The sequence below is a fragment of the Apium graveolens genome, chromosome 2 (genome assembly GCF_009905375.1).
Source record: "Apium graveolens cultivar Ventura chromosome 2, ASM990537v1, whole genome shotgun sequence".
NCBI lineage: Eukaryota > Viridiplantae > Streptophyta > Magnoliopsida > Apiales > Apiaceae > Apium > Apium graveolens.
The window spans coordinates 237,886,527-237,912,910 of NC_133648.1; the positions used below are offsets into that span (position 1 = coordinate 237,886,527).

General features: G+C 35.9%; 2 protein-coding genes across 2 annotated transcripts; one reads left to right on the forward strand and one right to left on the reverse strand.

Moving 5' to 3' along the window:
• Nucleotides 1–538: 538 nt before the first annotated feature.
• Nucleotides 539–952, forward strand: LOC141698032 (putative mitochondrial protein AtMg00860). Its single transcript, XM_074502636.1, has one exon. The coding sequence runs from the start codon at nucleotides 539–541 to the stop codon at nucleotides 950–952; it is 414 nt and encodes a 137-aa protein (XP_074358737.1).
• Nucleotides 953–3,368: 2,416 nt separating this feature from the next.
• On the reverse strand, nucleotides 3,369–15,228 carry LOC141698038 (uncharacterized). Its single transcript, XM_074502644.1, has 7 exons — nucleotides 14,656–15,228; nucleotides 13,945–14,573; nucleotides 13,385–13,479; nucleotides 11,304–13,283; nucleotides 4,160–4,245; nucleotides 3,899–4,039; nucleotides 3,369–3,710 (listed from the first exon to the last, which is right to left on the reverse strand). Exons 1-7 carry the CDS (start codon nucleotides 15,226–15,228, stop codon nucleotides 3,369–3,371), a joined length of 3,846 nt encoding a protein of 1,281 aa, XP_074358745.1.
• Between the last annotated feature and the right edge of the window lie 11,156 nt (nucleotides 15,229–26,384).

Genomic DNA, 26,384 nt, shown 5'->3' on the forward strand with positions numbered 1-26,384 from the left:
CAAAAGAAAAGGATTTTTGTCCCTGAAAGGGATGAAGCCATCAAGCAAGAAGAGAAGCTCTTAGAGGCTGGTTTCATTGAAGAGATGCAATTTCTAGAATGGTTGGAAAATCCTGTGATGGTGAAGAAAGCTAATGTAAAATAGAGGATGTGTGTCGATTTTACAGATTTCAATGATGCATGTCCCAAGGATTGCTTCCCGCTGCCAAGGATAAATACTCTGATAGACGCAATCGTGGGTCATGAGATGTTAAGCTTCATAGATGGGTTTAGTGGCTACAACCAGATCAAGATGCATAAGAATGACATCCCGAAGGTATCATTCATAACTGACTTTGGTGTTTTTTGTTATCTTGTTATGGCATTTGGTCTCAAGAATGCAGGAGCAACCTATTAAAGGTTGGTAAATAATATTTTTTAAAGATCTTATTGGAAAAACTATGGAAATTTATGTAGATGACATGTTAGTCAAGAGTCTTGTAAAGACTGGTCATATATCCCATTTTAGGGAAGCTTTTGAAGTCATGAGAAATCACAAAATGATGTTGAATCCCGCCAAGTGTTCTTTTGGTGTAGGATCAAGAAAATTTCTAGGATTAATGGTCTCTAATAGAGGAATTGAGGCCAATCCTGATAAGATAAAGGCCATTTTGGATATGGAACCTCCGCGGTCTATCAAGGATGTTCAAAAACTCACTGGAAGGGTTGCTTCCTTGGGACGATTTATCTCCAAATCTAGAGAGAAGTTCTTGCCATTCTTCAAGGCTTTGAAGAAGTTAAAAGATTTTACATGGACTGAGGAAAGTCAAGAGGCGTTTGAGAAATTAAAGAAATACATGATTCAAACCCCGCTGTTGGCCAAACCAGTTCTAAATGAAACCTTATATTTGTATTTGGCTGCTTCAGAAGGCGCTTTGAATGTTGTGTTGGTGAAGGAAGAGCTTAAATTTTAAAAGCCTATATACTATGTCAGCAAGATTCTGCATGGGGCTGAACCGAATTATTATGCCATAGAAATGTTTGCCTTAGCCTTGGTCATGGCCTCAAGGAATTTATGTCCTTACTTCCAAGCTCATTAGATAGAAGTATTGACAAATCAACCTCTGAGAAAAATCATTCACAGTTCGAAATCCAGTGGAAGGCTGATCAAGTAGGCTATTGAGCTCGAGGAATTAGACATTAAGTACAAACCTCGAACGGCGATCAAAACCCAGGCCTTGGCTGACTTCGTGGTTGAATGTACCATCACCAACTAAGAAGTCGAGGGGCAGGAAGATACACCTCAAGACATGGGGGGCAAAGAGGAGAGTGAAGGAGAGCAGATCAATGACAATGAATTTTGGATACTCTATTTTAATGGGGCATCAAAATAAATTCAAGTGGAGTTGTACTAGTCTTGCAAAGTCCCGATGGGTTCCTGATTGAGTATGCTATAAAGTTGGATTTTCCCACCACGAACAATGAAGCTGAATATGAAGCCTTAATAGTTGGCATGGGCCTAGCTGGAACATTGAGGGTTAAAAACCTGAAAGACCGTGGAGACTCGAAGCTCATGGTATCCCAAATCAAAGGAGAATTCGAAGTAAGGGATAAAATCATGGAGAAATATGCACGCCTAGTGAGAGCTGTGATGACTCAATTCAATGAGTGTCATGTCGAGCACATTCCAAGAGAAGAAAATTCTAAGGCCGATGCGTTGTCCAAATTCGCCTCATCAGAAATAGAAGAAAATTCTGGAAGCGTGTACTTCCGTGTTTTAAAAACACGAAGCATAGATGTCAAACTAGTTGCCCCCATAGGGGCTTGGAGGGTCATGGATAGATCCTTAAGGCTCATCTATAAACCGGATGGCTTTCTAGTGATGTAGTGGAGGCGAGAAAATTGTCTGTACGAGCCCTAAAATATTCTTTGATTGATAGGATTCTTTATAAAAGGTCTTTCATAATTCCTTATCTAAGGTGCCTCAGGCCAGATGAGGCCTGACTTGTTCTAGAAGAAGTACATGAAGGTATATGTGGCCAACACTTGGGGGGAAGGGCTTTTGCCCACAAAATTACTCGTTTAGGCTTCTACTAGCCAGAAATGATGGTTGATGCCAAAAAATACGTGAAGAGCTGTCAGAAACATGCCCCTGTAGTAAGGCAGCCACCCGAAATGCTTACTTCCATAACTCCCCAATTTCATTTCTGATGTGGGGAATAGATATTCTTGGGCCTTTTCCGATAGCTACTTCTCAAAGTAAGTTCTTATTTGTAGCAATTGATTACTTTACTAAGTGGATCGAAGCCAAGCCCCTGGCCAAGATTACAACTAAACAAGTTGATTAATTCATGTGGGAAAATATCATGTGCAGATATGTTATTCCCCCGAATCTTGGTAACTGATAATGGAACACGGTTCAATAACGAGGAATTCAAAAAGTATTGTGAAGAGAATGAAATCAAGCTGCGATTAACTTTTGTCGTTCACCCTCGAGCCAACGGGCAAGCAGAGGTTGTGGATCGAATTATTTTAGATGGATTGAAGAAGAGGATTGAGAAATTCAGGAATAATTGGGTGGATGAGATACTCCCGATACTTTGGGCATACCGGACCACATGCAGGGTTATTACGGGAACAGCCCCATTTATGTTGGTATATGGTGCTGAAGTTGTTGTTCCAATGGAAATATTACATTCATCTCCAATGCTTCAAGCTTACAATTCAGAAGAAAATGAGGAAGGGTAGAGACTAGCTTTAGACTTAATAGATGAAGTTCGGGATAAAGCTCATGCTAATCGTAGAATATCAGAAAAAAAATTCTTTTTATTGCAACATGAGGGTAAAAGAAAGGTTTTTTAAGCAAGGAGATCTAGTCTTAAGAAAGGTTAAAGCATCAGGAGTTGAACCAGAAAGGAAATATGGCCCCAAACTGGGAAGGGCCGTACAAAGTTAAAAGCGTTCAAAGACGAGGATCTTACAAGTTGGAGACTATGGAAGGAGAAGAAGTACCAAGGACCTGACATGCTCAAAAGTTAAAGATTTATATATATAGTTCGTTGGAAAGGAAGTGCTTACTTACTAAAGTAGCAACAATGTTTAAAATCACCATGAAGCTTTGCTTGCTTAGGATTTGTATTCCAGATTATTAGAATTTTTATATTTTGCTTATCAATATAAGGGTCGAACCCATTTTATTAGAATTTAGACTATTTGTTTGTTATTCTTTTTCCTTGAAAAATTCCCTTGAATTTCGTATAAGCATGATAAGCATGGAATGTGCAAAGTTAAGTGTAAAGGAAATGAAAAGGAAAAAGATACATAAATAAATAAGTCATAAGTTTAAACTGAATACGGAAAGAGCCACGACAGCATTACAAAAGCAGAAAGCTAATCTAAATCCTTATATAAGTCATCATCGTTTCCCCCATCAGTAACAGTAGTAGAAGGGGGAATGGGATTATCTTCCATGGGAGTAGCATCCTGGAGAGGAGAAGTTGTGGCCTCGGCTGAAGTAGCATGAATAAGGGAAGGTGAGAGATCCTCATCAGAAGAGCCTTTCCCAGGAATAGGAGGCACTGGGGATGCCTCGAGAGTCACCCCAGGAACCTTCTTCCCAATCTCTCCCACAATATGCTCCCAGCAAGTGGCAAAAGTATCAGGGAAGTTCGCGTCATACTCAGCATTTAGAACCTCCTGGAAGTCCTGTGATGCCTTGTAATCCGCAATCACCTAAGCACGGCTTCTCTGAGCAACCAACTCCAACCTATGAAATTTCTCCTTCTCGTCCGCCAACTCTTTCTCCATCTCCCGAAAGCGAGTGAAATTGGCCTCCGAGGCATTAAGATACCTGTCCCCAACAGGTTATGGAGAATACAAGTAAGAAGAATACTAAAAAAGGAAGGGAAGTGGAAGCTTACTGAGGCTACTGCCTGGGAACCGAGGTGCTCAATCTGCAGATCATCAGAAGACTCTACGATCTCAACCCGGTCACGTGGTATAACCACACTCTTAGACCATATAGAGGCCGCCTCCGAGCTTCCCAAAACCGTGTCCCTTTTCTGTAAACCCCAAGTTACAGTGAAAGGGGAGGTATCCTTATCAAGGCTACGAGTCCTCTCAGATATGAAGTTGGGAATGGTCTATGTGATGGTGACCGAAAGGCCGTCACCAATCCTCACCCGTTTATCACGGTGAGTTTCAACTGCAGAGCCCCCAGAGGCACGTGACTCTCTTCTCTTGAAAATATAGTCCAAAGCTTCCTTAGCTGCAAAAATACAAATATATTAGAGAAATGATAATGCATGGAAATAAACAACGAAGTCAAAAGAGGAAAGAAATACCCTCAAGACCCAGGCCGTTTAGACCTAAATTTTGCAAGTTACCCTCTGAAAGTATAAGAGCACAGTGATGCAAGTTATCAGCTGTTAGTTATGGCCTTGATGGCCGCATCTTCATCTATCCCAAGTTTTAAATCCCTTAAAGAAGCATCTATGCTTTTGGAGAAATTGGGCCTGAAAAAATGGTCCAAACCTTCCTTGGCATCTAAATATACATAAAAACCATTCACTTTTCCAGGTGGGATAAGAGTCAGGGTTAGTACCAGAGACAAAACATAAACGAGAAAGAGACCCATGAACTATTTTGACCCATCCTTGGTCATCAGGAGCATTTAAAAATTTGAATAAACATCGAAAGACACAAACATTGGGCTCAAATCCATGTTTGCGATATTGGGCCATATAACTATGAATAAACACCAAGAATTTGGCGTGAGTTGGGTTGGACAGACACGGGCTTCAGCTAAAATATGAAAAATAAAAGGATGTGGGGGAAGATGAAAGCCAGCACAAAAAGTTTCTTTATACACACGAATGGCCCCAAATTCAGTTAAAAGATCCCTAAGAGAAATTACGGAAGCATGAACGAGAGGTTTTTTACCTCGATTAGCCCTAGAAGGGAGGCTGAGAAAGGAAAGAGTCGGAATCCGCCATTAATGTTCCTGCGAAGAACGCTTGAAAATCTAGAAAAGCTTGAAAGGTAGTGGAAGAAGATGAAGATTCAAACATAATTTTCAAGCAAAGCCAGAAAATGGTGAAGGCAATGACGGTGCAGGAAGCCGGAAATCGCCTTGCGGAGAAGAAAAATGAGAGAAATTTGTAGGAAAAAGTTATAGAAGAAATTTTGTTTGAGTGAAGTTTGAGAAATGAACTCACACCTCACTCCTTATATAGCCTTCTACAATCGGTAACTCAGCCGGTTAAAGTGGATATTTGGGCAAGGAATTTGGGCCTACCGGTAGCCAAGGGCGGGAAGCCCACCAAATTCAAAATTTGAAAATAATTCTACTAGGTTCGGAAAAGATCTGGAATGTTCCAAAAGAGAGAAGGAAGAATATCTTTTTAAATAGGGATTTATGAAAAATCCTATTTTAAGGAAAAAAGAAAAATATTGGCCCAAACAACGCCTAAGAGACACAATTCCTAAACGTTCTTCATAAGTTTTCTCCTAGGCGGCGTAACCCACGCCTAGAAAGTATGGAGGCCTGCAGGAAGTCAAGGAAGTCAAAAAATGCCAAGAAGACACGATTCCTAGAGTCTCCTAGGCGGGGGTAACCCATGCCTAGAAAGTATGGAGGCCTGTAGGAGGTGAATGAAGTCAAACCACACCTAGAAAGCATGATTCCTAGATGTGGTTCACAAACTGTCTCCTAGGCGGGGATGACCCACGCCTAGGATGTAAGGGATCTATGGAAAGCAAGTGAAGTCAAACCACGCCTAGGAGGCATGATTATTAGGCATGGTTCACAAAGTGTCTCCTAGGCGGGGGTGACCCACGCCTAAGATGTATGGGAGCTATGGGAAGCAAGGGAAGCCAAACCACGCCTAGGAGGCATGATTCCTAGGCGTGGTCACAAACGGTCTCCTAGGCAGGTGTGACTCACGCCTACGATGTATCATACCATACAACCCATTTTTTGATTATTTAATTAATCAGAAAATGGGTAAAAATGGAAAATAGTTGAAAATTCCCAAAAAAATAGGGAAAATGAAGGGGCAAAAACCCAAAAAATTAGGAAAATTAGAAAATAATATTCAAAAGTTATTTTTGGGCAAAAAATTCCTGAAATATTAAGAAAAATACTTGTGAGTACCAAAATATTCCTGAAATATTAAGGAAAAATCGTGAAAAATACTATAAGGTACCCAAAAAATTCCTGGAAAATTAGGAAAGCCCATAGAGATGAATCCTAAAGGGAGAATTATTGTAAATGTGTAGGTCGCTCCACACTTTACGATAAAAATGATAACCAGAAAAGGTATAAATTATAACTTCTGCGAAATCTTTACCAGATTTTGCAAAAGTTGGGGGGCAAATGATATGGTCCTGAAATTATCCTAGAAACATAATTAATGTTGAATTAATTAGGCCAGATACGGTCCAATAATGAATCATAATTAATGAGACTCGAAGCCTTGTTTATTTATTAATTTCGTAATTAATAAATCAGGTGAAATAACAGCTCATTACGTATATCCAATAGATGATATAATCCTTTATTGAGTAGCCTACAAGGCACCTAAACCAACAAGGAATCTGCTTCCTCCGTTTTAAGACTCCAACATCTTTTCTATAACGGAGACTTATTCACCAAGTCTCCTAACCCTAGTCCAATTCAAGGACATCCAATGTCTATATACAGGGTCTTACCCCATCACAAAGAACTACATTTTGGCTTGATTCCCTAAATTCATAGAGATACGTAGTCATCTTGTGAAGGCATATTTAAGCTACGAAACACAAGCGCAGCCATTAAAGGCCTTGAGCTCTCGAAATCCTAACATTAAATATTGTAATAGTTGTAACCTAATTTTTTATCCATAACAAAGTTCTAGATGTTTACCAAAAAAATCTTTTTCTAATAAAGAATGCAAATATCTGGATTGAAATGATCAAAGATCGCCGGAAAAATGATAAAAATCTACTAGTGCTAATTGGTGACTATTGACTAATATGCTTCTCATTTTGATTATCATTATCTAACTAAATTAATTGATTTTATTACAACTTAGTTTTCAATTTACTATAACTTTATAATTAATAATAATTGATTTTGATTTACTATAACTATATAAAATATTTAAGGGTAAATGCCGAAAGTATGGACTTTTATGCTCTTTTTTTACAAATTTATGTTCTTTCGTATATTATTACAAGAATACAATTTATTTAATATAAAAAATAAGTTTTGCAAAAATATAGTCCTCGTAGTATACCAACAAACCAACCAACTAACTATATCCGATATATATCGCATAAAGTAGTGTTTGGATATAGTATCATATAAACAACATTACCCTCATTCAAATGAATCCTTACCCTCATTCAAAAGAATTAATATGTTGTTTTCACGAAAGACTCCGGCTTATTTGTGCATAGAAATGTGTGTTTTAGGTAAAAAGTTATATGCAATGATACATAAAAGTACGTAAAAATCAACATAAAATATTTGGGCATATAATCTGTAGAGACAATACCTTAACCCATAGTTTTCTTCATATCTGACTTACCTATACCGTGAAAATCTTTGTTCATTAGATGAGTTAAACCCTTCTCGTCTAATCAGGTATGAGAGCCGTGAATTGAAAAAGAATGAAGCCAAAATTGAAGTGTAGAGGCTAATTTTGATTCTGTTTGTAATGAAGATACTCCCGAGGAGTCCCACTAGTTATCGTCGACGAAGTGGACGGCTAAATTCATCTCTCGGTCCATGGCAAGTGGCGGTCTTTTTTTTAGGCAATTAGAACATGGGGAAACTAATTAGCCTGGAAGCATTCACGATGCTTTTTATGCAAGCTCTCTTCGCCTTAGTCTTACGAATCTCAATTATACTATCATCTCGCCGTCTCCGACCTTCGTCGGCATCGACGACGACTTTGTAACAGTTCCAACTAACTGTGTGTGAGCTAGAACCCTGATAACAGTGCCATATTTCTTCATCTTCTCTAACTAAATATGCTACTCATTTTAGTTATCATTATCTAATTAAATTAAATATAATTAATAATAATTGATTTCAATTTCCTATAATTAAATAAAATATTTAAGGGTAAACGCCGAAAGTATGGACTTTTATGATTTCCTTTACAAATTTACGTTCTTTCGTATATTATTACAATAATACAGTTTATCTAATATAAAAAGTAAGTTTTGTAAAAGTATAGTCCTCTTAGTATACTAATTAACCAACCAACTAACTGTATCCGTTATATACCTCATAAAGCAGTGTCCGGAAAAAGTATAATATACGCAACATTACCCTCATTCAAATAAATCCTTATCCTTATTCAAAAGAATGAATAGGTTATTTTCGTAGAAGACCCTAGCTTGTTTTTCATAGAAATTTGTGTTCAGGTAAAAAGTGATATGTAGTGATACGTAAAAGTACGTAAAAACACATAAAAAAATTGGACATATAATCTATGCAGTAAGCAAGACAATACCTTAATCCATAATTTTCTTCACATATGACTACTTATACCGTGAAAATCTTTGTTTATTAGATGAGTTAAGCCCTTCTCATCCAATCAGTTTGCTATTAAAGCAGAATCAATCAAGAGATTTGAAGGTATGAGAGCCGTGAATTAAAAAAGAACGAAGCCAAACCCATCATAATTGAAGTATGGAGGCTAATTTCATATTTTATTTGTGATGATGATACTCCTGACGAGTCCCACTTGTTATCGTCAATGAAGCAGGCAGCTAAATTCATCTCTTGGTCCATAGAAAACAAGTGCTAAGTTTCAGATCAAGGAATAAACTGAAACGAAAGAAGGAGAATTTCTCGTTCGGCACCTAAAGCGCACTATGCTGCGCTTCAAGTGACAGCCTTTTTCTCAGCAATTAGAACGTGAGGAAACTGATTAACCTGAAGGCCTTCACGACGTTCTTAAGTTTCTTATGCAAGCTCTCTTCGCATTTAGTCTTTTGTAGCTCATTCATATTATCCTCTCGCCGTTTCCAACCTTCATCGGCATCGACAACGACTTTGTAACGGTTCCAACTAACTGTGTGTGAGCTAGAACCCTGATAACAGTGCCATATTTCTTCATCTTCTATAACTGAGATTATTTGGGAGAGGGGGGATTCTCCATACATTAGAGCCTAAAATGCAAGTCTTCTGGGGGGATGGACAATACTTATAGTAAGTACACATAAAACACTACTAGGTATGTTTTATGACATCCTTTGTTCTTATCAATTTTTTTACTTTTTCCTCTTTTCTTCGTCTCTTTTTGTCAATTAATATAACGTTAAATTTTAACTTAAGATTTCTGTTTATTTCGGATATCGAGCTTTTGGCAACTCCTGTATATATGTGTGTGTGGATGGGGTTTAATTGATGAAGATCAATTAACATACATATAGTAGGGAGAGAGTATATGAAAAAAAATGGAAGTAACATAAATGTGGTGATGGAGATAAAGTTTAGAAAATCCATTTAAGGTGATTTAAATTGTTAAGTATTATATTTAGGCTTAATTTGGTTCACGAAGATATTTAGTTGATTTTAGTTATTCTTGAAGTTGATTTTGTTACTTGTGATTTCTTTTTAAAAATTATAGTTCACATTTAAATGATTTTTAATTCGATTTTTATGAAAATTTTGTTGTTTTTTTGCTTGATTTGAAATTTTAGATTTCATTCTCTTGTAAAGTTTTTTTTTTGTTGTTTTAAAAAAATAAAGTTGCTGTTCGAATTTTTAACTAATTTTAGTTGCTTTTTTGGTTGATTTTGAGAAATTTGCGTGATGTGAATGATTTTTTTTGCTTTTTTTACTGACAGCTGTTTGGTCAATTTTAAATTAAACGAAGGAATTTGCATCAAATCAGTGGAATCAATAATAAATTGAAATTCATATTACTTATAACTTTTTATGTTTTTTCTTTACGAGATTTATTCTGGGTTATTTGTTAAATAATAAATTTATACTTGTTTATAGTTGATTTAGTTGTAAATATATTTGTAAAATTGTAAATGGTTTGATTGTGCATTGATTGTCTTTTGTAATAGTATGGTTGATTTTTGTTGTGAACATTTGTGGGTTGATTTTGGTCAATTTTTGACAAATTCAATATGATACAGAATTGCAAATTAACATGACAAAGTGTAGGGTTGAATATAGGTTTGACATGTGTAACCTGTTGACCAATTTTTTAAAAGAATAAAGATTTGAAGAGTTAATGATATGATTCAAATTTGTGGGTTTACAAGATATTTTTAGATTTATAAAATGTGTAGTGAAGGTTTTTGATAAAATGTGCGAAAAATGATTAATTTGATTTGTATTCGTTTTTGACATATTATATAACGCAGAATTATGATTTAATATGAAAATGTATTGAAGCTAAGTTCTAGATGTGTTAAACCTTACAAGTTATATATATTTATCAAGTACTTATCGTGTCATTTTAATTTATGGACTATAGTGAATTGTTTAACTATAGAACAAGTTGTTCTTTTCACAAAATGTTAACTATTTCAATTTTAAAAAAATATTTAATATTATTTTTTCAACATTTTTATACTATCACATTCTATTAAGACTCACATATTTTTTATTTTTGTGTACAATATGTATGTTTAACATAATTATATTATCGATTCAATGTAAAAACTTTCCCGGATTCTCCAGTTCATTATTGGGATATAGAAATATTCATTTTATTTGATTAAAATTTAATTTTCTAATATCATTTATCAAAATGAGTCAAGTAACCCATACTCAGGTGTAGCAATATATATTTTTTATAATTTTTAAAATTATTTTATAATATAGATTAACTCAAATGTTTGGGTATTTTTAAATTACGAATGTTCAACATAATTAAACTACTAATAAAGGCGTTATGATATATTTGTAATAAAAAAATATATTTGCAAACTGATTTTAACATTGAAAGTAAATTTATAATTATTTACTTTTTTAATATATTTGTCAAAAATCCCCTTTTAATTACCAAATTTTATTTATTGTATTTAGTTGCCTGACTATCAATAATCACATAGGAATCTAATAGGCTTTTTTGAAAAATACCCAAGTCTAAAAATATTTTTACAAAAATACTACTCCTATCATTTTAAAATAAATTTTGAAAAATTCTATTTTTAAATTGTTTTTGCAAAAATATGATTTTTTGTAACTTGAATCAGCTATACACAACTTTCAATGAATTTATGCAACCTGCAACCAAAAAAGACTTGATTCAATTTTTTTTGACAAAAAGCTGGGATATTATTACTGATGTAAGTCCAAATGAATACAATGAAGGATCGAACTAGGAACATTACTCCTGTCGAACTTACGACCTGACAAATAATATGATTCCCTAGCCAATTGGTGGGCAACCATATTAGCAGGCCGTTTAACAAAGGACAAACTAATATTGTTTAAACTTTGTAGAATACAACGGCAATCTTCAATGATCGAGCCAAAATACGACCGCATTGGAGTCGTACTCCTGATCGCCTGTACCATTGCAAGGCAATCTGATTCCCCAGCAGCGTCGTGCCAACCTCTGTCATCCATCCAACTGAGTGCCTCCTTGAAGGCCATGGCTTCAGCTACGATCGGTGCAACCAAGCCCGGCTGGAACTTTGTTGTAGCTTCAATAAGATCACCCTTAGAGTCTCTGGCCACTAAACCGAAACCAATACCATTTTGATCCTCAAAAACTGCTGCATCAACGGAAACCTTGACTTTGTTTGGCGGGGGCTTAACCCAAATGGTTGCTCCATCTCCTTCATAGTGAGGCTGGAGAGGAGTAGTAAAGAACCTTCCTTGGGTTGTTTTCCATTGTGCAAGGTACTGCTTTGCTGCTGCAACCGTTCTATTGATCTTCGTAGTTTTTTGATTCCAGACCAGGTCGTTCCTTGAGCGCCACAAGGCCCAACATAAAGTGACAACTTCTCCATATTTGCTGCTAGGGATCGTGTCAAACAAGAGTGATAACCAGGACTTGAAGCAGCCATCCTCTTGGATTTGAATCCCTGGAAGTAGAATAGACCAACACTGTTGTGCATAAGAACAAGAAACTAAGCAATGCATAATAGATTCGACCTGAGTTTGGCAGGTTGGACATATGTTTTGAACTGGAACTCGTTTCAGCTGGAGCTGAGTTAACGTTGGAAGACAGTCCGATAAAGCCCGCCAAACCAGATTTAAAACCTTAGGTGGAGCTCGAATATTCCACAAGGTTTTCCACATCTTACCATTATCTACCGTATGCTCAGAATTTCTTTGTAACTGAAGAAGCTTGTACGCAGATTTTACCGAATAAATACCTGAGCTTTCAGGGCTCCAATATAAGCTATCTTCCTGGTTCGAATTAGAGATCGGGACAGCTAGCACACAGTTTTGATCTCTCTCATTGAGCACATCAGCCACCACTTCCAAATCCCATTCTTTCGCACCAACTTTTATGAGAGAAGCAACTACCTGATTCTGCAGAGGTTGAATATTAGACGTAATAAAAGGGTTCACCTCTGTTAGTAACCATGGTTGGCCAAGTATCTGAATATGCTGGCCATCACCAACTCGCCATCTAGAACCATCAAGTAAGAGTTGTTTTGCCTCTAATAAACTCCGCCAAATGAAGCTGGGGTTATGGCCTAATTCAGCTTGAAAGACATCAACAGTGGCAAAATACTTGGCCTTATAGAGTCTAGCAACCAAGTCAGTTGGGTTTGTGATCAATCTCCACAATTGTTTGCCCAACATCGCGATATTAAAATCACGAAAGTGTCTAAATCCCATTCCACCTGCGTTTTTGTCTCTTGCCAATCTGTCCCAACTCATCCAGTGTAAGCTGGAGCTATTTGCTTTACCCGAATTCCACCAAAAATTCGCTAAACATTGCTCAATATTCCTTGTAATTTCCAGCGGCAATAGAAAGACATTCATCGCATATGTTGGCAGTGTTTGAGCAACATGCTTAACCAAAATCTCTTTGCCAGACCTCGAGATAAAATTGCCATTCCAGGTTCTTATTTTCGCGTTCACCTTGTCCTTCAAGTACCCCAACAGAGCAGATTTATTTTTGCCAATAATGTTAGGTAGCCCAAGGTAGGTTGAGTGCTCATTCGCTTCTTGCATTTGCAAAATTTGACCCACAGGCTCCCTGTTATACTGCAAGACGTTAGTACTGTAGAACACCGCGGACTTGGACTTATTCACTTGCTGCCCAGTAGCCCGTTCATAAATTTCTAGCAGATCACGCATCCTTAATGCTTCCTCCGGGTTTGCTTTACAGAATAAATATGAATCATCAGCAAAGAGCATATGGCTGATAACAGGTGCTTTTCTGCAGATTTTAACTCCAGTGATCCATTTCTTTGCCTCATACCGTCATAAAATCTCCGACAACCCTTCGGTACATATGATGAAAAGATAGGGTGACAGAGGGTCACCCTGTCTAAGTCCTCGAGATGGCTTAATTGGCTGCAGTTCATAGTTATCATGGCTGATTGTATAGGCAACCGTGGTTACACATTTGAGGACAAGATAAACCCACCATTGCGAGAACCCCATTTTCAGAAGAATAGCACGCAAAAACTCCCACTATATGCGGTCATATGCCTTACTCATATCGAGTTTCAAGGCCATATATCCGTCTTTCCCAGTTCTTTTCCCTTTTAGGTAGTGCATGATTTCGTAAGAGATCATAACATTATCAGAAATAAGTCTATTAGGGATGAATGCACTTTGAGTTTCTGTCACCACATGATCGAGTAATCCCTTCATTCGATTTGCCATGACCTTGGTGATAATTTTCATGAGAACATTGCAAAGAGCTATTGGCCTTAAGTCACCAACCACCGTAGGATTTTTCTTTTTCGGAATTAAGACGATGTTAGTGTCATTCAGCCCATCTATTAAATCACCTGTGACAAAGAAATGTTTTACCATCTTGTATACATCCTCCCCAACAATGTTTGCCAATGCTTCTGAAAAAATGTCGGGGTCATCCCATCAGGCCCCGGGGCTTTGTCAGGATGCATTTGAAAAATAGCAAATCTCACTTCCTCGCGTGTCACATCTTTGGTCAGCTCACTATTGTGTTCATGATCCAGGGTTTGAGATACACAATCCACGACCTCCTCGTAATCCACCTGTGTAGCTGTAAACAGATTCGAATAAAAGGACTGTATAAGGTTTTCTAGACCATTTTGCCAGTCAAGCCATTCACCAGAACCATCTTTGAGTTTAGTAATTCGATTTGTCCTTTGTCTTTTATTGCAGGCTGCATGGAAGTACTTTGTATTTTTGTCACCAGCGTTAAACCACAATTGCTTAGACCGTTGGCGCCAAAAGATTTCCTTCTGGTCAAGGATTAGATACAGCTGGTGTTTCGTGTCTTTGTACTCCTGCAACGACTGGGCATCCCTTCTTCTACGTAGCTGTTTTAACTTTTGATGACATTCACAAATTCTTTTGTTAAATCCACCCGTTATTTCTTTTCCCCGGTCTCCTAAGTTCTCTGCACAACGTTGGATTTTTTGCCAACCCAGTATTGTCTTCCCAATTGTCTTGAACTATAATACTACACAGTGGCTCAGTCAGCCACGCATTTTCAAATCGAAAAAATCTCCATTTTTTCCTTGAACTCCTGCGAACCAAATCAAGAAAGATCGCACTGTGATCCGATGAAGAGCCTTCCAAATTATATAACTTAGCATCCGGGAATAACTGAAGCCAGGACTCTGTGGCTAGTGCTCGATCCAAGCGAATCTCTATCCAGGCATCCATGTTTCTATCTCTTTCCCACGTAAACTCATGACCATATAACTCTAAGTCTGTTAGACCAGCTTCCATCACAGTTTTATTAAAACCCTCTAATAACCACTGAGGGTAAGGAGCTCCACCTCTCTTATCAGATTGAGACAAGATGTTGTTCATGTCCCCAATGGTGCACCATGGTAAGTTGGAGTCACGAGAAAGATTTTTCAGAAGTTCCCAAGTCCTTCTTCTCTTACTTCTGTCCGGTTCGCCATAAAACCCAGTTAAACGCCAAGTGTGTACTCCATTTTCTGAAATGGCTATATCTATATGGTTGTCCGATATACTAAGTAAATCCACTTGGTCCTGATCTTTCCACAGCATAGCTAAACCTTCACTTCTGCCTTTCGCCTCCACCACGATCATACCCTGAAACCCAATGCGAGATCTTACCCATTCCATCTTCTCCATATTACTCAACGTTTCACATAAGAACACAAAAGCAGGCCTTTGCTGATGAATAACGTCCTGAAGGAACTGTAATTTCCAAGATGGCCCTAAACCTTGGCAGTTCCAACTGATAAGACTCATGAGGAGTGGCGGGCCTGCAATGCAGTACCCGCCAAAAACAAGTTTTTTTGGTTCTCTGGATCTTCATGTGCAGCCTCGATCATGTCTTCTTCTTGTGGGCTTCCAATTGTTTTTGCACTTGGGCCCATAGTTTCCTGGGCCAACCTCCTCCTTTTCAGGTCTGTAATTAAAATTTCATTATTATCCATATTAGTCTCATCCGTGATTGTTTTCTCTTGATACAACAATAATTGGTTTTTTGAATTATCCTGTATCCCTCCTTTCGCTCCATTAACCTCGGTTACAGTTGGCAGTTCCACCTCAATCCCTGATTTCACGCTCACACTGATTACGTCTGCACCATTTACGGCCACAGAATTATCCTTTCCTTTCTCTGCCTCATCAATCACCGGAGTTGCACCACCGGAGCGCAGCCACTTACTTCCCATGGTGTAAGAACGGCGTTTCGGATCTGCACGCATCCAAGTCCCATATGGCTTCTCAACTGTGTCTCCTTGAGTTTTAAAAAGCTTGTCACAAAATTTGTCACTATGGCCGATTAAACCACAGATGAACCAAAAAGTTGGCACTGCTTCATACTTAAATCTTACCCAGCACCATTTTGTTGCGTTCTTTCTTAATCTCATTCGTCTCTTTAATGGAACATCCAATGGAATTGACACACGGACTCGAAAGTAATCTCTCCAGATCCCAACGAAGTTGTTTGTATCTGATTCCACAAACCTGCCTATGTAGTTACCAATATCTGTAACAACCCTCTGAGACATAAAACCGGCTCCCAGGTCATGAAGTTGCACCCATATTTCGAGGTTGTTTATGCACATTGTTTTGGGATCCATACCATCCTTTAATCTTTCAAACACTAAATAAAAACGCCCGAAAGTCCAAGGGCTTCCATCACAAACTCTTTTGATGTCAATTTCATGGTAAAATTGAAATAAAAAGCGATTTGAGTCCAACTGTTTCACGTACATTCCTTTACCCGGACGCCACAAGGACGCCATCTTATGTTGCATAGCCTGAAAGTCGATAGATGAATCAGTTAGAAACTTCCCTACCAGACACCATTTCGTATCTATTTCACCATGAATCGTTGAATCTTCCTCATAGGATATTCCTCCATGATCCTCATCCTCCATCGAGAATTTTGCAAAGCTTTCTCCCATCTCTGAAATTGCACGTTCTTGTCTGGCCATCTTCCTCTTTAATGAAAAGATTGTTTACAAATGAAACTACTAATCTTCAAACGGAAAAACTAATCATGAACGAGAGAACATTCTTACCATGTCAAAGGACAAGACGGTATTGTTTGTTTGTACAAATAGGTTTTCTTTAACAGAAAGGTTATGTTACTTTGAAAGAGTTGGGCAAAAAGGGATTTTGCTGAGATACATACCAAGAAGGAACTAGTGCTCTAAAAATGGTTTAATTAAGACTCGATTCAATTAGTTGCATGTCTTCTTGATTTTGGTTGATTTTGGTTAATTCTGGATTTTGCAGAAAAATCAGAAGATAGTAAAATCACAAAAAAAATTAGAAAAGTTAGTATTATTGATAATTTCCCTAATTTAATTACTATTAATTAAATATTAAGATAGAATAATATAACTACTAATTAAATTTCAGTCCGTGCTTTGGAAAGGTGATGGCTAAGTTAACTTCTTTTTTTATCGTAGATAACCCACAGCCGCTATCCTTCGGGTGCGCAATGGGTAAACCCTACGGGCTATTTATTCTTTTTATTGTAATTGTGTGGTGTATTACTACATACAAAATAACTATATAATACTTTCTTAATGGGTTAAATGCACTTTGCAACCTTTTATTTTGTTTCAAAAATAAATTTGTATTAGAACTCTGAAAAACTAAGTTTGTACCCCAATACTTCAACTTGGGGATTCATTGAACATCCCTTTTCAGAATTTTGTTGAATTGGACAGGGGCAAAACCCGGAAATTCAGTAATATACTTTACCAAAATAAACTTTATCTTTTTCAGATATTATTAAAATTTAAATTTTTCTTTATTTCAAATATAAAATAATAATTTTTCAATTTTCAAATAATGCTATTAATTTCCATTTTGATTTTCATTCTTATAGTATTAATTTCAAAATTTTACAACTTATCAAAATATAAGTTAAGGAGTGCAATCCGTTTTTCCCAAACTTCTGGTACACGTTTGTTTTTTTTATCAAAATTGAGGGGTGCAAAGTGCAATTAACTCTTTTTTAGTATATAGTTATTTCAATATAAATTCCCTAAATAGATATAAATAGTATATGAATTCGACCCTTTACGATATTACTTGTTACTATATATCACAATAAAATAAATTATAAGCGTTAGGATTGCACACTCCAGATCGGTCCAACAAGAAATCTGAACAGGTTGATAATACTCTGAAATTAAAAAGTCTCATCGAAAGAACTAAATTATCCATGTTTTTCATATTTATATAAAAGATGTGGTTTGTGGGAATCAAACTCATGGTTTGTGGGAATCAAACTCAAGATATTTCATTCACCTATACAACCTCACACCATTACACCATATTGTCACATGTATTTTTTATCATACACATAATATATAACTCTACTCAATAAATATTATATTTAACTTTAAAGATAGTTACTTAAATTTCGCAAAAAAAATAGTTACTTGAATATTTGTATAGTTAATTTTAAATAATTGAATTCCAAATATAAAGTTAGGCGTAGTACATAAATGGATTATTATTTTATTTATTAATCATCTTTTAGTTTGAAAATATATCTCACATATTTTTAACATGTTTTTTTATTAAAAAGTAATTAAAAATGTACATATATAATTTCTAAAGAAAATATTGGAAATAGAATCACTTATATATAAATAATCTATATTGGTATTACATATTTAGATAAGTTCGAATTATAATGGGTCATTGCATTTTATTTTATTTCAAATTTGAAATCGGGACTTGACCCATTGTTCCAAAAAATACTCAAAATTTGACTACATGACCCGACCGAAAAATATCGTCACATTCTACATTTAGTAAATTTAAATTACAAACCCGGCGAGAATATCTTACCAATAATATAATTTTTTTAATATCTTATGGTAATATAAATTAATGTGTTTGAGGTCTTTATAGGATCAAGTCAATTGATTATTTGTATTAAAATTACTAATTTGACTGGTAGTGCATTATTATTTTTGGGATTTGTCCTGATTTTAAAAATATTCGAAATTTGATATGAGATCTCACGAGATTTGTTAAAATTATGACGGTATGTTAAAACGATTAATTTTTTATTTTTCATTTTTCACTTTTTTGAAAAATGGCTTTTTAAAAAACAATTCTTTCAAATAAGCAATATTCATTAACAAAGATAATATTATTTGCTCAAAAATATCATACAAATATCTTGAATTATTTTAGTATTTTGAATTATTTAAATAAAAGTTAAATCTATAATATACTGTAGCATTTTATTCAATCCATTTAACGATATTGATTTAAAGATTTTTTAAGAAAAATATTGAAAATAGAATCGCCTATATATAAATAATTTATATGTGCACTGCATATAGATACGTTTGAATTATAAAAAGTCAATGTATTTTAGTTTATTTAAAATTTGAAATTATAACTTGACTCATTGTTCAAAAATATTCGAAATTTAACTATATGACTCGGCCGAAAATACATCATCACATTCTAGGTTTAGTAAAATTTAAGTTATAAACTCGACGAGAATATCTTACCAATAATGTTATAATTTTTAATATCTTGAGTTAATACAAATTAATGTGTTTGAGGTTTTTATAGAATAAAGTTAGTTGATAATATGTTTTAAAATTACTAACTTGACTCTTAATGCATTATTGTTTTTGAGATTTGACCCAATTTTAAAAATATTCAAAGTTTGATACGAGCTGTCACAAGATTTGTTAAAACAACGATGATATATTAAATTGATTTATTTTTAATTTTTACTTTTAAAATACTAGCTTTTAAAAAAGAATTCTTTTAGATAAGCACTATTCATTGATGAAGATAAAATTATTTTCTCGAAGACATTGTACAAATATTTTAAAATTATTATAATATTTTGATTTATTCAAATAAAAGTTATATCTATAATATATTGTAGTATTTGATTTAATACATTTTATGTTATTTAAATAAAAAATATACATTGTTCAATAATTTGAAGGAATTAGTCAGTTGAACAGATATTTATAAAACTTTATTGAATTAAAAAATATTTAATTTTAGGAGAATAGTATACAATGTTATCAAATTATTATATGAAAAAATATTAAAGTCGTAATGAAAGAAACTTAAAAACGGTTTAAATAACGATTGTTGTGCATATGTTGTGTACTTGATGATTTCATAAATAAAACATCTAAGTAGATTTTACTTAGTGAAATAATGTAGCACTCGACGGATAAGAATTATAGTCCCGACGGATAACTCATTATAGTCCCGACGGATGTTAACTTATTATCCATCGAGTGAGTAGCTTATGTAATAATGAGTCTGTAACACAGTTCTGTATACATCTTTGTATAGATTCTGTAGTAGTCTATAAGTCATGTTGACTTTAACTATATATGCAGAATAGGTTGATTAATTGTATATAAATGATGTCTTGTAATTCTGCATAAGTGAAATGAAGTCAAGTGCCAAAATAGCTATCGACGGATGATTAACAAAGCCATCAACGGATGATCAAATGACTATCAACGGATGTTTAATATAGCAGTCGACAGATAATCAATGAAGCCATCAACGGATGTTCAGAAAGTCGACGGATGATCATATATCTAACGGATACTCATAAAGTCCAACGGATGATCATATAAAGAATTCAAACAGCAGTTGAATAGTGAAAACTGAGCACAGCCGTCGAGATGTATACAAATCTACTGTGGAAGCCCATTGACTGGGTAAAAGAGGATGAAAAGTAGCAAAGTTTAAGACTGATAGTTTTTATATTTATTCGGTCTTTTTGACTTTGTAATCTTGGTAATATATAAACCAAGAACGTAGCAAATAAATAAAGTGAGATGAGATACAAAAGAAAAACAGAGAAATCTTTGTAAGAACTATCCTTAGCATTTTCATGTATTCTCAGTAGTTCAATTTATAAGCAGCTGTGAGCATTCTTGCACACAGAGTCCTCTCGATATATAATATATATCTCTGGTGGAATTGTTTAAATCCACCAGAAAGTTTTTAAAAACTCTTGTTTTTAATTACTTATGTTTTGATTCAATTAAGTTTCTATTCCGCATTGTGCTAATCAAAACATTTATATCTATATTCGAGTTGAACATTTTTATTTCGGGAAAAAGGTTCAAGAATTCCATTCAACCCCCCTTCTGTAATTCTTGCTATATTGTTAAAGGACCAACAATTGGTATCAGTGCAAGCTCTTAATCTACAAAGAGTTTAAAGATCAAAACAATTCAGCAAGATGAACAAGAAAGACGTTGGAGTCAAGATTCCTTTTCTAGATAAAGATAATTACCATCATTGGAAGGTAAAGATGCATCTTCATATGCTTTCTCAAGATGAGGCCTATGTGGACTGCATAGAAAGAGGCCCTCATGTTCCAATGAGAGCTGCAACAGGAAACGAGCCATCAGTTCCCAAGCCAAGGCATGAATGGTCTGATCCTGATATTGAACAAGTCAGGAAGGATAAAAAGTCCATGAACATTCTGTTCAATGGAGTTGATGCAGACATGTTTGAAAACATTATCAACTGCAAGACTGCCAAGGAAGTCTGGGATACTATACAGATAATCTGTGATGGCACTGAGCAAATTAGAGAAAATAAGATGCAGCTCTTGATTCAGCAATATGAGCATTTTCACAATGAGGAAAGTGAGTCACTCACTGACCTTTTTAGTAGATTTCAAAAACTACTAAATGCTCTTAAGTTGCATGGAAGAGTCTATCAGACTAAAGACTCTAATATGAAATTCCTTAGATCTCTTCCAAAGGAATGGAAACCAATGACAGTCTCATTAAGAAACTCACAAGATTATAAAGAGTTTACTTTGGAGAGACTGTATGGCATCCTGAAGACCTATGAGCTTGAGATAGAGCAGGATGAAAGGATGGAGAGAGGAAAGAAGAAAGGAGGATCCATTGCACTAGTTGCTGATTTGGAAAAGGAGAAGGAAGTGAAGATGGAAGTTGTTGAGTCAACTTCTAAGGTCTGTGAGAACAAGGGCAAGGGGCTTGCAGTAGAAAGTGAAGATTCATTGAGCCAAGATGACATGGAGGACATTTATGAGCACCTAGCATTTCTTTCCAGGAGATTTGCCAAGCTCAAGTTTAAGAAGAAATTTGGAGCAACCAAGCCAAATAGAAACATGGCGGATAAGTCAAAATTCAAATGTTTCAGATGTGGCTTGGCAGGGCATTTTGCAAATGAGTGTAGAAAGTCAGATTCCAGTAAGAAAAGGTTTGAGTCTGTGGATTATAAGCAAAAATACTTTGATCTACTCAAACAAAAGGAAAGGGCTTTTATTACACAAGAGAATGACTGGGCAGCAGATGGTTTGGATGAAGATGAAGATGTCAGCTATGTCAATCTAGCCCTAATGGCCAAGTCTGATGAAACAGAGACAAGTTCCTCAAGCAATCAGGTAATTACTATAAACCTTGCACATTTATCTAAAGCTGAGTGTAATGATGCCATAAATGATATGTCTACAGAATTATATCATTTGCGTGTTACACTTAAGTCTCTTACTAAAGAAAATGCTAAAATCAAAGAAAATAACTTGTTTTTAAGTGAGAGGAATAATGTGCTTGAATCTCAGTTTGTTGATTTTGAGAAACTAAGAATTGGGTGTAAGATTTCCAAGGAGGAATTAACTGAGTCCTTGAAAAAGGAAGAGATTTTAAAGAAGCAGCTCGAGCGTGAACAAGAGGTGATTAAAGTATGGAAAACATCCAGGGATGTCCATGCTCAAATCACCAAAGTTCAAGGAATTGAGTCTTTTTGTGATGAAGCCTGGAAAAAGGGTAAAGAGAAACTAGAACCTAATTTGGTAGATGGTTTACTGACAGATGTACACTCGACGGATGATGAGGACTATCCGTCGGATAACAAAAAGTGTTATCCGTCGAAAGATGAAAATCCTCATCCGTCGGCTGTGAGCAAGCCCATTAGCAAAGCCAAACTAATCAAGCTGAATGAGAACTAATCAAGCCAAACTAATCAAGCTGAACGAGAAGTATGCCTACACAGAACATGAATGCACAGTTTGCTAATATGCCATTTGCACCTAATCCATATTATGCTGCATACAGTATGCCTCAAATGCCATTTAGCATGCCTTACTGGAATAACATGTTTACACCAAGCATGCAATTTCCTGTTAGCCATAATATGCATGATAATTCTGTTGCATTAAATGGTTTCAAAGGTCCAACCCAAATGACTAAGGAAGAATCTGAAATTCCTAAGTCAAATGAGTTAAGACCTAAGAAACAGAAGAAGAAAGCTAACAAGGCAGGACCCAAGGAAACTTGGGTACCAAAATTAACTTGATTTGATTTTGATGTGTGCAGGGAAATAGAAGGAATCTTTGGTACTTGGACAGTGGTTGTTCAAGACACATGACTGGTGATTCTACCCTGCTCACAGAGTTTAAGGAGAGAGTTGGCCCAAGTATTCCTTTTGGAGATGACAGCAAGGGTTATACTGTAGGATATGGCTTGATTTCAAAGGACAATGTCATCATCGAGGAGGTTGCCTTAGTGGATGGTCTCAAACACAATCTGTTGAGTATCAGCCAGCTTTGTGACAAAGGCAATTCAGTAACCTTCAACAAAAAAGCCTGTGTTGTGACTAATAATCAAAGCAACAAAGTGGTTCTCACTGGTATGAGAAGAGGAAATGTGTACCTAGCTGATTTCAACTCAACTAAAGCAGAATCTGTAACTTGTCTTCTCAGTAAAGCAAGTCAGGATGAAAGTTGGCTATGGCACAAGAAGCTATCTCATTTAAACTTCAAGACCATGAATGAGTTGGTAAAGAAAGAATTGGTAAGAGGTATTCCTCTAGTGGAGTTTTAAAAGGATGGACTGTGTGATGCCTGCCAAAAAGGGAAGCAGATCAAAGCATCATTCAGGAAGAAACTTGATTCAGCAATTGAAGAGCCTTTACAACTGCTTCACATGGATTTGTTTGGACCAGTCAATGTATAGTCCATCTCAAGGAAAAGATTTTGCCTAGTAATTGTAGATGATTTCTCAAAGTTCTCTTGGACATATTTTCTAAAGTCTAAAGATGAGGCTAGTGAAATCATCATCAATCACATAAGGCAAGTCAACAATCATCCTGATTTCAAAGTTAGAAGAATCAGGAGTGACAATGGAACTGAGTTCAAGAATTCTGTCATGAGAGCATTTTGTGAAGAAAATGGGAGCAGCAAGGACTCCACAACAGAATGGAGTAGTGGAAAGGAAGAACAGATCACTTATTGAAGCTGCAAGGACAATGCTTGAAGAATCTAAACTACCAACATATTTCTGGGCTGAAGCTGTAAATACTGCATGCTACACTCAGAACATTTCTCTGATTAATCAAGCAAGATGCATGACTCCCTATCAATTGTTCAAGAACAAGAAGCCAACTCTAAACTTTCTTCATGTCTTTGGCTGCAAATGTTATATCCTGAGAAATCAAACTGATCAAAATGGGAAGTTTGATACTAAAGCAGATGAAAGAATTTTTGTTGGATATGCTGTTGGTAAAGCATATAGAGTCTACAATCTAAGAACCAACATTGTTGTGGAATCTATACATGTTGTGTTTGATGATAAAGAGATTGAAGGACTAAAAGATGGAGATTATCATGAGAGCCTCAAATTCGACAATGTGGAGATGGCTAGTGATGACAATGATGATGAGAGTGATCAAGAAACAGTGTCTAAGGATAATGCAGACAAATCTACCACCAATGAAGCACAAAACTCAACATCCGTCGAGTTGCATAATGCTTCATCCGTCGGAAGGAAATCTGTGTTATCCGTCGGAAGACAACCTGCCTCATCCGACGGTACTCAAAATTCACCATCCATTGGGTTATCAAAAGGAGCAGGAGGTCAATACAGATCACCTATAGAAAATTCTCCTTTCTCAAATTAAAGATCCACAAACTTAGGGGGAGTTTTTAGCAATCAAAACTCAATCACACATCAAGACAGTCATGAGGTCTCTTCATCTAGAGCTAATCTACCTCAACAAGGAAATGGACAAAAGATCACCTCTTTGAGCTTATCATTGGTGATGTTTCTTCTAGAGTTCAAACAAGAAGAACAAATCAGGAAGAATGTCTATACAGCAGCTTTCTGTCAAAGGAAGAACCAAAGAAGGTAGAAGAAGCTTTGTTGGATCCTGATTGGATTTTAGCTATGCAGGAGGAGCTAAACCAATTTGAAAGGAATAATGTATGGAAGCTGGTACCCAAGCCTAAAGGAAAGAATCCAATAGACACCAAGTGGGTTTTCAGAAACAAGATGGATGAAAATGGCATAGTAATCAGGAATAAAGCTAGATTGGTTGCTAAGGGTTATTGTCAGCAAGAAGGAATAGATTTTGATGAAACTTTTGCTCCTGTTGTAAGACTTGAAGCCATCAGAATCTTATTAGCCTATGCAGCCCATGCCAATTTCAAGGTCTATCAAATGGATGTCAAAAGTGCCTTTCTAAATGGAGATTTGGAGGAAGAAGTGTATGTTAGTCAACCTCCTGGTTTTGAAAATTCAAATTTTCCAGAATATGTCTATTATCTTCTGAAAGCACTTTATGGACTGAAGCAAGCACCTAGAGCCTGGTATGACACTTTATCAAAGTTCCTTTTGGAAAATCATTTCACAAGAGGTACTATAGATAAAACTTTATTTTTCAGAAATGTTAATGGCTCTAGTATACTTGTTCAAATTTATGTAGATGATATTATCTTTGGCTCTACAGATGAGAAACTTTGCAAAAAGTTTTCCAAATTGATGCAAAGTAAGTATGAAATGAGCATGCTGGGAGAACTAACTTACTTTCTTGGTTTGCAAGTTAAGCAAGTTAGTGATGGAATATTCATTAGTCAAACTAAATATATTTTTGATCTTTTAAAGAAGTTTGATCTAATGGATTGCACATCTGTAAAAACTCCCATGGCCACTGCAACTAAGCTTGAACTAAACACTACTGAAAAGTCTGTGGATTTTTCAAGTTATAGAGGCATGGTTGGCTCACTTTTGTACTTAACAGCTAGTAGACCAGATATAATGTTTGCTACATATTTATGTGCTAGATTTCAGGCTGATCCTAGAGAATCTCACTTGATAGCTATTAAGAGAATTTTCAGATATCTCAAGGGAACACCAAAACTTGGCATTTGGTACCCTAGAGATTCTGGTTTTGATCTAACTGGTTATTCAGATGCAGATTATGTAGGTTGTAGAATTGATAGAAAGAGCACAACAGGAACTTGTCAATTTCTAGGAAACAAGCTTGTGTCCTGGTTCAGTAAAAAGCAAAATTCAGTTTCTACTTCTACAGCTGAAGCTGAATATATTGCTGCTGGCAGTTGCTGTGCACAGATTTTATGGATGAAAAATCAATTGTTAGACTATGGTTTGCAATTTGAAAGGATTCCTATTTTCTGTGATAACACAAGTGCAATTACCATCACTGAAAATCCAGTGCAACACTCAAGGACAAAGCACATAGACATCAAGTACCATTTCATAAGGGAACATGTGATGAATGGTAATGTGGAATTACATTTTGTTCCAAGTGAGAAGCAACTTGCAGATATCTTTACCAAGCCACTGGATGAATCCATCTTTTCAAGGTTGGTAAGTGAATTAGGTATGCTTAATTACTCTTAAATTAATCTGAGTTGTTTTGCAAGTTGTAATGCAGCCAGAAATTTAGTTGATCTTTAAATCTTGGATGAAATTTTGGCTAAGTCAAAATTGCATCTCGACGGATGACCCTTATCCATCGAGTTTAGT

What these genes read in the sequence shown, in the direction of transcription:
- LOC141698032 (XM_074502636.1), top strand. Translation starts at nt 539, where the DNA reads ATGATGTTGAATCCCGCCAAGTGTTCTTTTGGTGTAGGATCAAGAAAA.
- LOC141698038 (XM_074502644.1), bottom strand. Translation starts at nt 15,228, where the DNA reads ATGGAGAAGATGGAATGGGTAAGATCTCGCATTGGGTTTCAGGGTATG. An exon ending in GTGCGATCTTTCTTGATTTG is followed by an intron (nt 14,574 to 14,655) that starts GTTCGCAGGAGT and finishes GTAGTATTATAG; the next exon opens with TTCAAGACAATTGGGAAGAC. An exon ending in GTTCCCAGGCAGTAGCCTCA is followed by an intron (nt 3,711 to 3,898) that starts GTAAGCTTCCAC and finishes AGCCGTGCTTAG; the next exon opens with GTGATTGCGGATTACAAGGC.